General features: G+C 45.4%; 1 protein-coding gene across 4 annotated transcripts in view; it reads right to left on the bottom strand.

Annotated features, from left to right (window-relative positions):
* The window catches only part of LOC140205742 (interferon-induced protein 44-like), a 56,266-nt gene extending 52,254 nt beyond the window's left edge, over nt 1-4,012 (bottom strand). The window contains exon 1 of one of the 4 annotated variants that reach the window (XM_072273317.1): nt 3,897-4,012. Coding sequence is in view for 2 of the 4 variants with exons in the window: in XM_072273319.1 (XP_072129420.1) it covers nt 3,478-3,545 (68 nt within the window). In the remaining 2 variants the exon portion in view is untranslated. Of the gene's footprint in view, nt 1-3,473; nt 3,763-3,896 lie in introns of those variants that run through there. The other 3 variants (XM_072273319.1, XM_072273315.1, XM_072273318.1) reach the window with 3 other exon arrangements.
* Between the last annotated feature and the right edge of the window lie 12,540 nt (nt 4,013-16,552).

Consider the following 16,552-nt stretch of genomic DNA (forward strand, 5'->3'; position numbering starts at 1 on the left):
GGCTTCAAGAGCCTGGGTTATAAACAGAGATGTGCAAACTAGGAGTTTATTCCCTAGAGAACAGGAGAATAAGGGGTCACCTTAGAATAGCACAGTACGGACCCTTTAGCAAACATTGGTCTGATACATACAATCCTACTTCACAATAGATCCTCCACAGCCCATAACCCTTCATTTCTCTTACCTCCAAATGGCAATCTAAGGATTTCCTAAATGTCTCTCTCAGCCTCTACCACAACCCCCAACAGTGCGATCTAGGCACCGAACACTGACATCCAACATCCTCTTTTTTTTTTTTTTTTTTTTTTTTTTAAACCGCTGCACAGACCAATCATTACTCTGAACAGGAAATCCTTTTTCAGGGCCTGAAAAATACATGGCATTTTAAATGTTTTTTTTGTAATACACACATCAAACAGGAAGTTCAACTCATAACACAAGTAAATGATGTCGGGAAGTCAAAGCAACTGACAGGTAAAATGGCAACAGTAAAATGTTTTGACAAGACACCATTGGCGTTCAGTGGGTTGGCAGTTTATTAACACTGATCCACCGACTTCCATTCTGTGTTTATTGTTACAATTTATGAGTGTTGCAACTTGAAACACTAACAGCGTAAATACATTGAACTCTAAAATGTTGCAAAGTAGGGAGGGAACGTCGAGGGGAGGTTGGGTTATGTTTATTATTTAGAAGATGAATGGATTATACATTCATTAACACATAATTAGAGGATATTTCAAAATTATATTAATATATAAAATAAAATTACAGCTGTGCAGCAACAAAGGGTATGTGTGTGGCAGAATTTCAGTTACTATGCAGTTGCACACCCCTTGGCTTAGAGGGAACAGTGCCAACATCTCCACTAACTTTTCTCCACTCAACCTTAAACGAATCTCCTCTGGTGTTAGCTATGGCTGCCCTGTGGAAAGTGCTCCCCCTTCTCTCATTCTATTCCCTGCTCTGGTTACTCTCCCTGGTTCCCCACTTCCTTCCCATCACCTCTCCCTGGTTCCCCACTTCCTTCCCATCACCTCTCCCTGGTTCCCCACTTCCTTCCCTTTCTCCCATGGTCCAGTGTCCTCTCCAATCAGATATCTTCTTCTTCATCTCTATCTTTTCCACCTATCATCTCCCAGTTTCTTACTTCTCCCCTTCCCCCATCCTTTCACCTTCCTCCTTACCTTCCAACCTGTACACCTCCCTCACCCTCTTACTTTTCAATCCTGATGAAGGGTCTTAACCTGAATTGTCCACAGTTTATTCCCCTACATAGATGCTGTCTGACCTGTAGAGTTCCTCCCACAATTTGAGTGTGTCGCACTTCAGTTATTGATTCCCCATCTCTGGGGAAACAGACTGAGTGCATTCAGTCTCTCTACGCCCCCACCCCATAATTTCATATACCTCGATAAGATCACCTCTCATTTGCCTATGCTCCAAGGAATAATCTCTTAGTCTGTCCAACCTCTCCCATTAACTCAGCTCCTCAAGTCTTGGCTGCATCCTTGTAATATTTTACTTTGCTCTTTCCAGTTTGGTAAAATCCTTCCAAACTGAAGGGTGAAGGATGACCAAAACTGAACACAATAACCCCAGCGCCCTGTACAACCACACCATGACCTCCAATCATAGAACACACCAGCACAGTACAGTACAGCCCTTTGGCCCACGATGTTGTGCTGTTATGGATAGTCACTACCCAGGGCCAGGAGGCCTTTTTGCCATGCTCAGCTTTCTAACATAGCAGCTGACACTTGTACAGAACAGAGTTGCTTGTCACAAACAACAGAAAATCTGCAGGTGCTGGAAATCCAAGCAACACACACAAAATGCTGGAGGAAGTCAGAAGGCCAGGCAGCATCGATGGAAAAGAGTAAACAGTTGACGTTTCAGCATGAGACTTTCATTGGCAGCATCCTACTGAAGGGTCTTGGCCCAAACAGTGACCATTTACTCCTTTCCACAGATACTACCTGGCCTGCTGAGCTCGCCCAGCATTCTGTGTGTGTTGCTAAGAGTTGTTTTTGACAAGTTAAACTTCCAGCCAATATTCACTGTTCAGTTTCCTGTCATAAATGAGAGCCAGTCCTTAGTTTTTAATGTAAATGACAAGCAATAATCAATCTGAAGATAAAAGAACAGCTCTGTAAACAAATAGCACTGTCTATAGAACATGGGATTTAAACTTACAGCATAGACTCACTGCTCAAGAGATGCCATGTAAAAAGTGGATTTGTTAATTGCTTGTCTGGGTAACTTCTTTAGTTCAACTGCAGACCAGATTGATACGATAACACAGCACACCAAATTGTTAATCTAGCAATAGTGGCAAGATTTGTATACTCAAAGAGTAAACCTCCACGGGATTAATTTGGGATGTTTGGACTATCTGTCCCCAGAATTTTTTTAAGACCTTTGTGAAAAGGTATTTGAAAAAATATCGCATGTGTGACGTTAAAAAAAAAAGCAGTATAAATGTTAGAGAGAATCCGGGCTTGCTAGGAATGGTCAAGGAACAAGAAGAACGGAAAGACAGGGTGAATTCGAATTTATTCTGCTGCCTTCAACTTGTGCGAAATATGGCTAATTCGTTGGCAACTCACTAAGATTCCCTTTATAACTTTAAGGAATTATACCTGTCTTTTGTAACTCCTTAGTGTTTTAGGAATTGTTTGTGATTAGGACCTCTTTTATAAGGTGGAAATCCTCTATGAGTTTTAAGAATTTTATCTAGATTTAAATGTGTATCATTAAAAATAAATTAGCAGTGTTTAAGCTACTTTGTTAGATGGAAGTATGTCCTCCTTGTTAGGGAAGAGGCACCCATTGCTCAAATAGTGGGTATTGACAGATAAGCATGCCATGGAGGATAAATATGGAAGTGACCCAGCCTTTAAGGAGTAGCTGGTACAGTCTAACCTCTAAGTGAGAGTACCCTACTCTAAGATCAATGTAATCTGTCCTTCCTACATGGCCCTACATTCTTCTTTCATCCACGTGCCTATCAAGAGTTTCTTAAATGTCCCTAATGTGCCAGCCTCTACCACCACTCCTGGCAGGGCATTCCACACACTCAGCAGTCTGTAAAACACGAGCATGCTTTCCTCCTATCACATTAAATGCATTCCCTCTTGTATTAGCCAATTCCCTCCTGGGAACATGTGTCTGGCTATCCACTCCATCTTTGCCTCGTATCATCTTGTGCACCTCTAGCTGGGTCACCTCTCACCCTCCTCCACTCCAGAGAGAAAAGCCCCAGCTCCCTCAAACTGTTTTCATAGGACATGCTCTCTAGTCCACACAGCATCCTGTAAATCTCCTCTGCACCCTCTCTAAAGCTTCCACATCTTTCCAAAATGAGGCGACCATTACTGAACACAATATTCCAAGTGCTCTACGGGGGGTTTTTAATACATCTGCAACATTGCCTCCTGAACTCAATACCCGACTGATGAAGGCCAACTCACCCACCGAACGCCTGCGCGGCATCTTTGAGGGACCCATGGACGTAGCCCCCAAAATGCTGAGAAACCTTGCATTCGGCCTTCAAAAGTGATCACTTGTTGTCGCCGCCCTGACGGAGAAAGCGTTCCTCGCCGCCCTGTCAGCCTGCAACTCGGTGGGTCCTCGGGAAAGATCACCGAGTCGCGGGTTTAGCTGTTCCTCATTCCAAAGGCACTGTCTGACCTGAGGGGTCTATCCGACAAAAGTCTGTTTGCAAAGTTTCTTCCTGCCGTCATTCCGACGAGTCACTGAAGTGACCGCCGAATAATCAACACAAAATCTGCCGCGCAAGATTCGCCCCGATGACCACTTCTCTTTGGTGCTTAATATGGACAATATAATTGTATTTATAACAATAACAACAAGAAAAAAAAATCACATTTCACCTGGTTTTCCGCACAAGCAACGCTCAGCCAGATAAGAGACGAAAGCTAACGTCGGAAACGCTTGTTTGGGGAGCGGGATACAAGGACGAGAAATGTGCGGAGTGGCTACTTCCTAAACTGAGTTACGCTTCACTGAAAACGAAACTGAAACTGGTCGCGTTTTTGTAAATTTAAATTGAGTTACTATTGCCTTCCTGTCAATTTGAACAAGACTGGGCTTTCTCTTCCAAACCCCATCATTAACAAGGCATTTTCGGCTACAGAACTACCACTCATTGGATTTCCTTTTGTTTGTTTTCACACCATTCTCGGGAAACTCTAGAGAATGTTGTGTATAAAATTTCCAGGAGATCACCAGTTTCTACTATACTCAGACCACACCATCTGACACCGACAATCAGGATATGATCAAAGTCATTTAGATCACATTTATTCCCCTTCTGATATTTATTCTTATCAGCAACTGAACCTCTTAACCATTTCTCAGGTGCTTTCATGAATTGAGCTGCTTGTCACAATGGGGGCATTGGGAATGGACCCAAATGCAAGACACAGACACTGAAGTACAAGGAACAGGACTTGACTAGAGTAGGGACATGACAGGATTCAGACCAGGAGTAGGGACAAGAATGCAGACTTGGGCTAGGGAAAGCGGGACCAGGACTGGAAACCATGAACTAGGTGACAAGGCTTCGACTCTGAGCCCGAGACTGGACAAGGACCCAGAACCTGGGTCTTGCCTCGGGCTCCAGAACCAGGCAAGGACATGATATGGCCTCAGGCCAGGATGTGGTGGGGTCTAGAGGCCTGAGCTTGGAGACAGGCTGCAGTCTTTGCTCTTGAGGCTGGGGACTTGGGTTGTGAGCTTGGAGGCTGGAGATTTCAGGCTTGGGTTCTTGGAGCTTGGCTGCAGGATCCTCGAGGCTAGCATTCTTGGAGCTTGGCTGCGGGATGTTCAAGGCTAGGGTTCTTGGAGCTTGGCTGCAGGATGTTCAAGGCTAGGGTTCTTGGAGCTTGGCTGCAGGATGTTCAAGGCTAGGGTTCTTGGAGCTTGGCTGCAGGATGTTCCTCTTGAGATGCAGAGGCTGATAACCAGAGGCTGGAGCTGAGATACCGACTGGGAACTGAACATGAACATAGAGCCAGGACTTGTCCTAACATGACACCAACATGAGACAGGACATTACATAGACATAGAGCCAGGACTTATACTTAGACAAGTCAGGACTCAACTTCTCCACACCAAGGTGCAACAGGTCCATCTGTTGGGTAACAGCAGGACAGCCAGACTTACCTAACAGAGGCAAAGACAAGACATGTTTCCCCCCCCCCCCCCACAGGGCAACAGCAAAACAGCCTGACCTACCCCACAGAGGCGAGGACAAGACAAGACAGATCGCCCCACAGGGCAACGGCAAAATGGCCTGGCTTACCCCACAGAGTTGAGGACAAGAAGAGACAAATGCCAAAGAACAACAGACAGTTCTATCTCTGCTCCAGGGTTGCTCCGAGTCTCAGTTTGGCCAGCAACCTCAGCTGGCTACGGAAACAGCCGGATCCCTACCTAGCTCAGAGTAGCTGGCAGCCACTCAGCTGGCCCAGGAAACAGCCAAATCCATACTGCAAAGACTGCTCCAACTACTGATAGCAAGGCTCTATAAGGGGATGGTTCCACAACACAGCCTAAAGATGGCAATTGGCTGCTCTAGCCTTCCACCAGCAGGTTGCTCCCAGGGGATCTTGACAAAGCAAACCAGCAGCCCGCACTCAACCCCAAGGCTACTTATATTCCAAGCCCCAAGATGGGAATCAGGTGCCTATGATTAACTCAAACAAGGGACAGCTGGAAGACCTGGAGTCCTGAGTCCACGGACCGGATCGTGAACCAGAATGCGGACTTCATGGACCGGACCATGACACTGCTGCCACATGATTGGCTGATTAGTTATATGAATTAAAGAACCAGTGAATCTAATAAAGTGGCCACTGAGTTCAGATGAGAAGAGCTGGTCTAATGTCCAGGTTCTATGGAATGAACACCACTGATCAGGAGAAGAAAACACTCAGAATTGAAAAGATGAATTTTCTCCCAAAAATTCCACATGACTTTTAAAAAACAATTTGTTTGCTAAAAAGTACTTAGATAACTTAGTTTCTTTCGCCATATACACTAGTGTGTAATGAAATTTCTCACTTATGCGAAGCACACAAGGTAAATAGCAAGTTCAATTTCAACACTTAAGACCATCAGATTTAAGAGCAGAATTAGGCCATTCAGTCCATTAAGTCTGTCTGCTATTCCATCATGGCTGATATATTATCTCTCTCAAGCCCCGTTCTCTTAACTTCCCCTGGTAACATCTGACACCCTTACAAATCAAGAACCTATTAACCATTTTAATATACTCAATGACTTGGCTTCCACCATTGACTCTGACAATGAATTCCACAGATTCAGCACCCTTGAGTAAAGAAAGGAACTCCACTCCATCTCTGCTCTGAAGGGACATCCTTCTACTCTAACGTTATGCCCTCTGGTCCTGAACTCACCCACTACAGGAAACATCCTCTACACATCCACTCTATCTAGGCCTTTCAATATTTGATTGGTTTCAATGAGGTTCCCCCACCCCTCCATTCTTCTGAACTCCAGGGACTACAGGCCCAGAGCCATCAGGTGCTCTGCATATGCTAGACCTTTCATTCCCAGGATGGTTTTCATGAACCTGAAGAGGAGTGTAAGAGAAGTTTGGATAAGTACACTAGTGGGAGGGGCATGGAGCGCTAGGGTTCAGGTTCAGGTCAATGGCAGAGGAATAGGTCGGCATGGACTAGATGGATGTAGGGTATGTTTCTGTGCTGTAGTGCTCTATAATTCTCTGATTCTATAAGTTCAAAGTAAAATTTATTATCAGAGTACATACATGTCACCACATACAACACTGATGTACGGGTCTTTCTTTTTTTATATACGTTAAATCTAAAATGGCTTCTTTGTTATGTTATACTGGGGAATGCTTCTTTGTTATGTTAAATGCTGAGAAAGTCTGTAGCTAGACATTTGCTTGGATTAGTACAAACAGCAGGGTGCTATTAGCCAATGGGTGGTCATGTATTGTTTTGTTTTCGGATGATAATGCTGTATCATATGACTGGGAACGGGGTTTTTGGCGGGGAGTCGGAGGAGAGATGGGAAGTTGGAGGAGAGACGGGGAGGACGGCGGACGTGCGGAAAGGCTCCGGTCAATCACTCCGGGTGGTCCTGAGCCGTGAGTCGACAGGATTCGGGTGGTCGTCAGGAATCGATTGAGCTCCAACGGTAGCGTGCGAAGAACTTGGACTTTGATAAGTCTTGGCGCTTTTTTTTTCCATTACTTCCTTTTCTGTATGGAATTTATATTAATGTCATAGAATTAGTAATATCTATAAAGTGTGCTTGGTAAAACGTACTGGGTGTGCTGGCTGATGATTGATGTTTGGGATTGATTCGGGCAGCAACCGACTCCATGGGAAGCATTGAGGCAGGTACTGGGTGGGATTTCCCCTAGACATATACGAGCCAATATAACTGAGCGTTACACTGAGATTCCTTTTTCTGCGGGCCAAACTTAGCAAATCTATAGAACCTGGTGGTGCAAGTCCTGTGTCACTTGAACCTTCTACTTGATGGCAGTAGTGAGAAAAGAGTATGGGCTGGGTGGTGATGATCTTTGATGATGGATGCTGCTTTTTTACGGCAACATCTTACGTAGGTGTGCTCAATGGTTGGGAGGGTTTTACATGTGATGCACTGGGCCAAATCCATTACCTTTGTAGAATTTTCCACTCAAAGGCATTGGTGTTCCCATACCAGGCCATAAAGCAGCCAGTCAGCACTCTTTACACCAATCATATATTAGATCAGATTAAATTAGGTTATGAGGACACTCAGTCCTCGTTTATTGTCATTTAGGAGAAGATGGCGGCACAATGGCAGCGCTCGCGGCCTCTCCGTGGATGAATATCTGTTATCTGTCAAGTAGGGGACCGTGCACAGTTCTGATTTGATGGAGACAGACGTGAGAGTACGGAGCAACACCTGGAAAGCTTCTGAAATGCCCACTTCGTTGCTGCTGCTATTGTGTGATAACCGGAATCTCCGGAGCAGAAGGCTCCGAAATCCTTGGCTTTGCATGTTTCAGCGGCCGGGGCTAGGTCGAAGGCGCTCGGCAGAGGATGGCTCTCGGGAGGCTGTATCGGAGGGGCTGGCCGGAGGCTCGAAGTTTTCGGACGGATGGACTCAGTGTCGGCTGTGGTCGGCTGCTTCCAAGGCATCGGCAAGTTGACGGTGCCTGGAGGTTTATGGCAGGGAGTTTCTCCCTTTTGCTGCCTGCTATCAGGGACTCAGGAGTCGATCGACTCAGGGACTTCTGAGACATTTTTACCGTGCCCATGGTTTGTTCTTCATCAAATTATGGTATTGCTTCACACTGCTGTAATTATATGTTATAATTATGTGGTTCTGTCAGTGTCAGTCTTTGGTTTGTCCTGTTTTCTGTGATATCACCCCGGAGAAACATTGTATCATTTTTTAATGCATGTATGCATTTCTAAATGACGATAAAAGAGGACTAAGTGTTCTCATAATCTAATCTAATTCAATCTAATTTAGAAATGCATGCATTAAAAATGATACGTTCCTCCAAAATGATATCACAAGAAAACACAAGACAAACCAAGACTAAAACTGACAAAACCACATAATTATAACACATAGTTACAACAGTGCAAAGCAATACCATAATTTGATAAAGAGCAGACTAAGAGCACGGTAAAAATAGTCTCAAAGTCCCGATAGACTCATCATCTCACGTAGGCAGCAGAAGGGAGAAACTCTCCCTGCCATGAACCTCCAAGCGCCGCCAACTTGCTGATGCATTGGAAGCACCCGACCACAGCGGACTCTGAGTCTGTCCGAAAACTTCGAGCCTCCGACCAGCCCCTCCAACACAGCCTCTCCAGGCAACATCCTCTGCCGAGTGCTTCGACACCTCCCCGGCCACCAAGCAACAAGCAAAGCCGAGGACTCAGAGATTCTGGATCACACAGTAGCAGCAGCAGTGAAGCAGGCATTTCAGAAGTTTCACCAGATGTTCCTCCGTGCTCTCACGTCCGAATCCATCAAATCAGGATTGTGCACGACACCCTACTTGACAAATAACAGATATAGAGGTTTGCCAAGGTTTTCGATGACATGCTGAATCTCTGCAGACCCCTGAGGAAGTAGGGGTGCTGTCATGCTCTCTCAACAATTATATTTATATGATGGGTCCCGGACAGGTCCTCTGAGATAGTGACCCCCAAGAATTTAAAGTTACTGACCCTCTCCATCTCTGATCCTCCAATGACTACTGGCTTATGGACCTCTGGTTTCCCTCTCATGAAGTCTACTATCAGTTCCTTGGTCTTATTGACATTGAATGAGAGATTGTTGCTATTACACAGTCTCCCTCCTGTATGCTGATTCATCACACCTTTGATACAGCCCACAACAGTGGAGTCATCAGCAAACTTGTATATCGTGTTGGAGCTGTGCTTAGCCACACAGTTAAAGGTGTAAAGCGAGTCGAGCAGGGGACTAAGTACTCATCACAGTAGTGCTCCTGTGCTAATGGAGGTTGTGGAGGAGATGTTTTTGCCAATCCGAACAACAAGGAGCTCACTGAGAAATGCTCTCGCTGTGAAACGGAGATACCCTTTTCTCCCTTATTAGGGAGAGTGAGAGCCTGTTGTGCATCTAATACCGGGTGAACGAGTAGTCTTTGGGGTACTGCAAGTCCGTGTCTTTGCTGTTGCTTTGCTGCACGCCTGAGTGCTCGGTGGTGGGTGCCAATTTTTTTTTTTGTTGGTGGGAGGTGGGGAGATTGTTGCTTGCTGCTGCTTACGCGCAGGAGGGAGGGGAGCTGGGGGGCACTTTTGGGTTCTAACATTTAACTGTCATTCATTCTTTGGGGCACTCCTCTGTTTTTGTGGATGGTTGCAAAGAAAAAGCATTTCAGGATGTATATTGTATACATTTCTCTGACATTAAATGTTCTTTTGAAACCTTTGAAGTGAGGAAATCCGGGATCCAATTGCACCGGAGGTTATCGAAGCCTCGGTTTTGGAGATTACTGATTACTTTAAAGGGGATGATCACGTTAAATGCCAAGCTGTAATCAATAAAGTGCATCCTGATGTATGCATCTTCGCTGTCCAGATGTTCCAGGGTATTGTGAAGAGCCAATGAGATGGCATTTACTGTAGACCTGTTGGTTCGGTAGGCGAATTGGAGTGGATCCAAGCTGCCACTCAGGACTTTCAACACCAGCCTCTCAAAACATTTCATCACTGAGTGCACTGGGCAATAGCCCTAACCTCTAACCCTAACCCTTCTTGAGCACTGGTACAATTGAAGCCTGCTTGAAGCAGGTGGGTACCACACACGAGCAAGAGGTTGTAGGTATCTGTGAATACACCAGCCAGTTGGTCAGCACGGGTCTTCTGCACACAGCCAGGTCCAGACTGGATGCTTTCCTTGGATTCACTCTCATGAAGGCAGCCCACACGTCACCTTCAGGTACTGACACCAAAGGATCTTCGGGAGACAAGGGGGATGCAATGGTTCCTCCCTCTTCTGGTGATCAAAGCGAGCACAGAAGGCATTGAGTTCATCTGGAAGTGAGGCTCTGCTGTCTCCTATGTTGAAAGACTTAAATTTATAGGAGGTTATGGCATTCAAACTTTACCACAGCTGACTAGCATCCCTCGTTGATTCCAGTCGAGTCCAGAATCTCCACTTTGCCCAAGAGTTGGCTTTCCAGAGGTCATACCTGCACCTCTTGTAGCACTCTTGATCTGCAGACTTGAATGCCTCTGATCTGGTTCTCAGCAGGGCCCAGATGTCATTGTTCATCCAGGGCTTCTGATTGGGGAAAACCCTGAACAATATTAATAAATATAATAGAGACAGTGGGGAACACAATATGGCAGAGTGGTGAAGAGACTGTACTGTAGTCAGAAACAAGAACTAAGGTTAGTATAATAACAGTAGAAGTAGAATTAGGAGTTCGAGAATGGCAGTGCCACTGGGAAAAGGATGTGAAAGAGCTGACTGGTTCTAGTGTCTGTTAGCTGTAGGGAAGAAGCTGGTCTTGAGTCAGGACATCTGGACTTTCAAGTTCCTGTATCTTCACCCAGACATACTTACTTACTGCCTGTTATACCACTGGCATTTAGGGCAGCAATGAAGGTCCTCCATCTCTTGTGGTGTTCAGGGCTTCCTTCATCGTGCCAGTAGCTGCCTCTCAGTTGTCACTACTGTCAGCCATGCAAGTCCCAGTTGTAGACTCAGGAATACCGTTGCACTCAGATGTTACATAGAAACATAGAAACATAGAAAATAGGTGCAGGAGTAGGCCATTCGGCCCTTCGAGCCTGCACCGCCATTTATTATGATCATGGCTGATCATCCAACTCAGAACCCTGCACCAGCCTTCCCTCCATACCCCCTGATCCCTTTAGCCACAAGGGCCATATCTAACTCCCTCTTAAATATAGCCAATCAACTGGCCTCAACTGTTTCCTGTGGCAGAGAATTCCACAGATTCACCACTCTCTGTGTGAAGAAGTTTTTCCTAATCTCGGTCCTAAAAGGCTCCCCCTCTATCCTCAAACTGTGGCCCCTCGTTCTGGACTTCCCCAACATCGGGAACAATCTTCCTCCATCTAGCCTGTCCAATCCCTTTAGGATCTTATACGTTTCAATCAGATCCCCCCTCAATCTTCTAAATTCCAACGAGTACAAGCCCAGTTCATCCAGTCTTTCTTCATATGAAAGTCCTGCCATCCCAGGAATCAATCTGGTGAACCTTCTTTGTACTCCCTCTATGGCAAGGATGTCTTTCCTCAGATTAGGGGACCAAAACTGCACACAATACTCCAGGTGCGGTCTCACCAAGGCCTTGTACAACTGCAGTAGTACCTCCCTGCTCCTGTACTCGAATCCTCTCGCTATAAATGCCAGCATACCATTCGCCTTTTTCACCGCCTGCTGTACCTGCATGCCCACTTTCAATGACTGGTGCATAATGACACCCAGGTCTCGTTGCACCTCCCCTTTTCCTAATCGGCCACCATTCAGATAATAATCTGTTTTCCCATTTTTGCCACCAAAATGGACAACTTCACATTTATCCACATTAAATTGCATCTGCCATGAATTTGCCCACTCACCCAACCTATCCAAGTCACCCTGCATTCTCTTAGCATCCTCCTCACAGCTAACACTGCCACCCAGCTTCATGTCATCCGCAAACTTGGAGATGCTGCATTTAATTCCCTCATCCAAGTCATTAATATATATTGTAAACAACTGGGGTCCCAGCACTGAGCCTTGCGGTACCCCACTAGTCACCGCCTGCCATTCTGAAAAGGTCCCGTTTATTCCCACTCTTTGCTTCCTGTCTGCTAACCAATTCTCCACCCACACCAATACCTTACCCCCAATACCGTGTGCTTTAAGTTTGCACACTAATCTCCTGTGTGGGACCTTGTCAAAAGCCTTCTGAAAATCCAAATATACCACTTCCACTGGTTCTCCCCTATCCACTCTACTAGTTACATCCTCAAAAAATTCTATGAGATTCGTCAGACATGATTTTCCTTTCACAAATCCATGTTGACTTTGTTCGATCATTTCACCGCTTTCCAAATGTGCTGTTATCACATCCTTGATAACTGACTCCAGCAGTTTCCCCACCACCGACGTTAGGCTAAACGGTCTATAATTCCCCGGTTTCTCTCTCCCTCCTTTTTTAAAAAGTGGAGTTACATTAGCCACCCTCCAATCCTCAGGAACTAGTCCAGAATCTAACGAGTTTTGAAAAATTATCACCAATGCATCCACTATTTCTTGGGCTACTTCCTTAAGCACCCTGGGATGCAGACCATCTGGCCCTGGGGATTTATCTGCCTTCAATCCTTTCAATTTACCTAACACCACTTCCCTGCTAACATGTATTTCGCTCAGTTCCTCCATCTCACTGGACCCTCTGTCCCCTACTATTTCTGGAAGATTATTTATGTCCTCCTTAGTGAAGACAGAACCAAAGTAATTATTCAATTGGTCTGCCATGTCCTTGCTTCCCATAATCAATTCACCTGTTTCTGTCTGCAGGGGACCTACATTTGTCTTTACCAGTCTTTTCCTTTTTACATATCTATAAAAGCTTTTACAGTCCGTTTTTATGTTCCCTGCCAGTTTTCTCTCATAATCTTTTTTCCCCTTCCTAATTAAGCCCTTTGTCCTCCTCTGCTGAACTCTGAATTTCTCCCAGTCCTCAGGTGAGCCACTTTCTCTGGTTAATTTGTATGCTTCTTCTTTGGAATTGATACTATCCCTAATTTCTCTTGTCAGCCACAGGTGCACTACCTTCCTTGATTTATTCTTTTGCCAAACTGGGATGAACAATTGTTGTAGTTCATCCATGCAACCTTTAAATGCTTGCCATTGCATATCCACCGTCAATCCTTTAAGTGTTATTTGCCAGTCTATCTTAACTAATTCACGTCTCATACCTTCAAAGTTACCCCTCTTTAAGTTCAGAACCTTTGTTTCTGAATTAACTCTGTCACTCTCCATCTTAATGAAGAATTCCACCATATTATGGTCACTCTTACCCAAGGGGCCTCTCACGACAAGATTGCTAATTAACCCTTCCTCATTGCTCAAAACCCAGTCCAGAATAGCCTGCTCTCTAGTTGGTTCCTCGACATGTTGGTTCAAAAAACCATCCCGCATACATTCCAAGAAATCCTCTTCCTCAGCACCCTTACCAATTTGGTTCACCCAATCTACATGTAGATTGAAGTCACCCATTATAACTGCTATTCCTTTATTGCACACATTTCTAATTTCCTGTTTAATACCATCTCCGACCTCACTACTACTGTTAGGTGGCCTGTACACAACTCCCACCAGCGTCTTCTGCCCCTTAGTGTTACGCAGCTCTACCCATATTGAGTCCACATCTTCCCGGCTTATGTCCTTCCTTTCTATTGCGTAAATCTCTTCTTTAACCAGCAACGCCACCCCACCTCCCCTTCCTTCATGTCTATCCCTCCTGAATATTGAATATCCCTGAATGTTGAGCTCTCATCCCTGGTCACCCTGGAGCCATGTCTCTGTGATCCCAACTATATCATAATCATTAATAACAATCTGCACTTTCAATTCATCCACCTTCTTACGAATACTCCTTGCATTGACACACAAAGCCTTCAGGCGCTCTTTTACAACTCTCTTAGCCCTCATACAATTATGCTGAAAAGTGGCCCTTTTTAATGCTTGCCCTGGATTTGTCGGCCTGCCACTTTTACTTTTCTCCTTAGTACTTTTTGCTTCTACCCTCACCTTACACCCCTCTGTCTCTCTGCACTGGTTCCCATCCCCCTGTCGTGAACTAATCTCCTCACGCCTAGCCTCTTTAATTTGATTCCCACCCCCCAACCATTCTGTTGAAGGATTCTTCATTGCTGCTTCCGTAATAATTTTGTTTTACCGGTCACGGTTGTAGCCCTGATCCTGGAGGGCCAATTGACCACTCTTCGTCTGGCATGTACCCTTTGACCTGCTTGGCAAGGGCGACCCTACCAAAAGCCAAAGCATAAATCCCTGACTCCAGCCAATGTAGCAGTCCGGGTCATCAAGGCAAGCAAGCCTCCAAGCCACGGCAAGTTTGTGGTCCTCTTCTGGGTTTCTCCCGGAAGGTAGAAGACAAAAGGGAATAGCCAGGGCAGCAGGAACCCTCGACAACAAGCTTTTCTAATACTAATTGTTGCTTTACAAGAAACACCAGGATAGATGGGACTTCAGGTTCACTTATTTATCACAACGATATATGTACATGGACCCTGTAGGTGGTGGGATGGAGATATGTCCCGACCAAAGGAGGAACTGGTCCCCTTGAAGACCAAGGTAGCTGTCTTTGAGTGGAGACAGAGGAGATGGGTAAGATCTTAAACAACCTTTCAGAGGTGGTGATGGAGGCACATACATTCAGGGTTTTTCAGAAAATCTTAGAAAGGCACATGGATGATAGAAAGGTGGAGGAGCTATGTAGGAGGAAAGGGTTAGTTTGACCTTGGAGTAGGTTAAAATATCAACACAAAATCATGCACCAAAGGCCCTGAACTCTGCTGTAGTGTTCTGTATTCTATGAATCTTGAGGCTATGTCCCCTAGTTCTATTTTCACCTACCAGTGCAAACAGTTTCCCACCTCTAAATTATCTATCCTTCCCTCCGCTCACCTGTAGGTCATCCTTGGGCAAGGAGTAGCACCTGCTAAACCTCCCCCACCCTCCCCCAATCAGGCTCACGTGAAGCCTTGGAAGCAGCTGGTGGATTGTTGTAAGACCTGCTGGTGCACGCCACAAGTCCTGGTTACGCAAACACCGACCTCAGGGCAGACAATCTCCAGAGTATTGACATTGACTAGGGTCACTCGTCTTGTAAAGAGAGTGCCCAGAAGAAGATAATGGCAAACCACTTCTGTCGAAAATTTGTCAAAAACTATCATGGTCAAAGACCACAATCGTTGCCGTACGACACGGCAGATAACGAATGAATACATGAACAAAAACTAACAAACAATCAATGTCAAATGAGGATAAATCGTGCAAATAAAATATACTGGGAGCATGAGTTGTAGGCTCATGAATTGCAGGGTGTAAAGGGACTGGGCCCCTTAAAGGTCAACGTGGTTGTCTATGTGTGGAGCCAGAGGAGTTTGGTGAGATCCTAAACAACCTACCAGAGATGGTGGTGGAGGCAGATACATTCTGAGCATTTCAGAAAATCTTAGATAGACACATGCATGATAGAAAATTGGAGGGCTACGTGGGAGGAAAAGGTTAGATTTACCTTGGAGCAGGTTAAAATATCAACACAAGATTGTGGGTCAAGGGGCCTATATTCTGCTGCAGTGCTCTATATTTGTAGTGCTCTATATACCTATGTTTCCTAGTTCCATTCTCACCTACCAGTGCCACTTCTATCTAATCTATCTTTTTCATGATGATGATATTTGTACAGAGAAATCCATCAATTGCATTATCAACCAACACAACCCAAGGATGTGCTGGGTCAGGCCGCAAGCGTCACCACATACTCCAGCACCAACATAGTATACGTTACGTTATGATCGACAGAACTGCGCCACAAAACAGAATGCAACAAGCAACAGAAGACCAACAGCCGAACAAGTCCCTTTCCTCCCTCCCTCTCTCCCACCCACACAGGCAGTCCTCTAACTGCAGAACAGGCCTCCAGTCAGCAAATGGGCCTCGACTTGGAGACTTCTAATTGAGTTTTGGGCTGCAGTCTTCAACACCAGGACCAACCAATGACTAAACCCTGAGCTCCAAGCCTGAATGCCGGGTGCACCAACTCATTGGCCCTCGTGCCTCATGCTTTCATGGACATCCAAGCCCAAGATCCATTGACCTGACATCCATGTATGCCCTTCGTCACCCGTCCACATCGTTGGCCTTCAAGCACTGAGTGAATGGTAAACCTCTGACTCTCTATATCCCTGTCCCTAAACACTAATCTGACCTCTAACTCCACCACATCATT

This window comes from Mobula birostris, chromosome 12, assembly GCF_030028105.1.
Source record: "Mobula birostris isolate sMobBir1 chromosome 12, sMobBir1.hap1, whole genome shotgun sequence".
Taxonomy (NCBI): Eukaryota; Metazoa; Chordata; class Chondrichthyes; order Myliobatiformes; family Myliobatidae; genus Mobula; species Mobula birostris.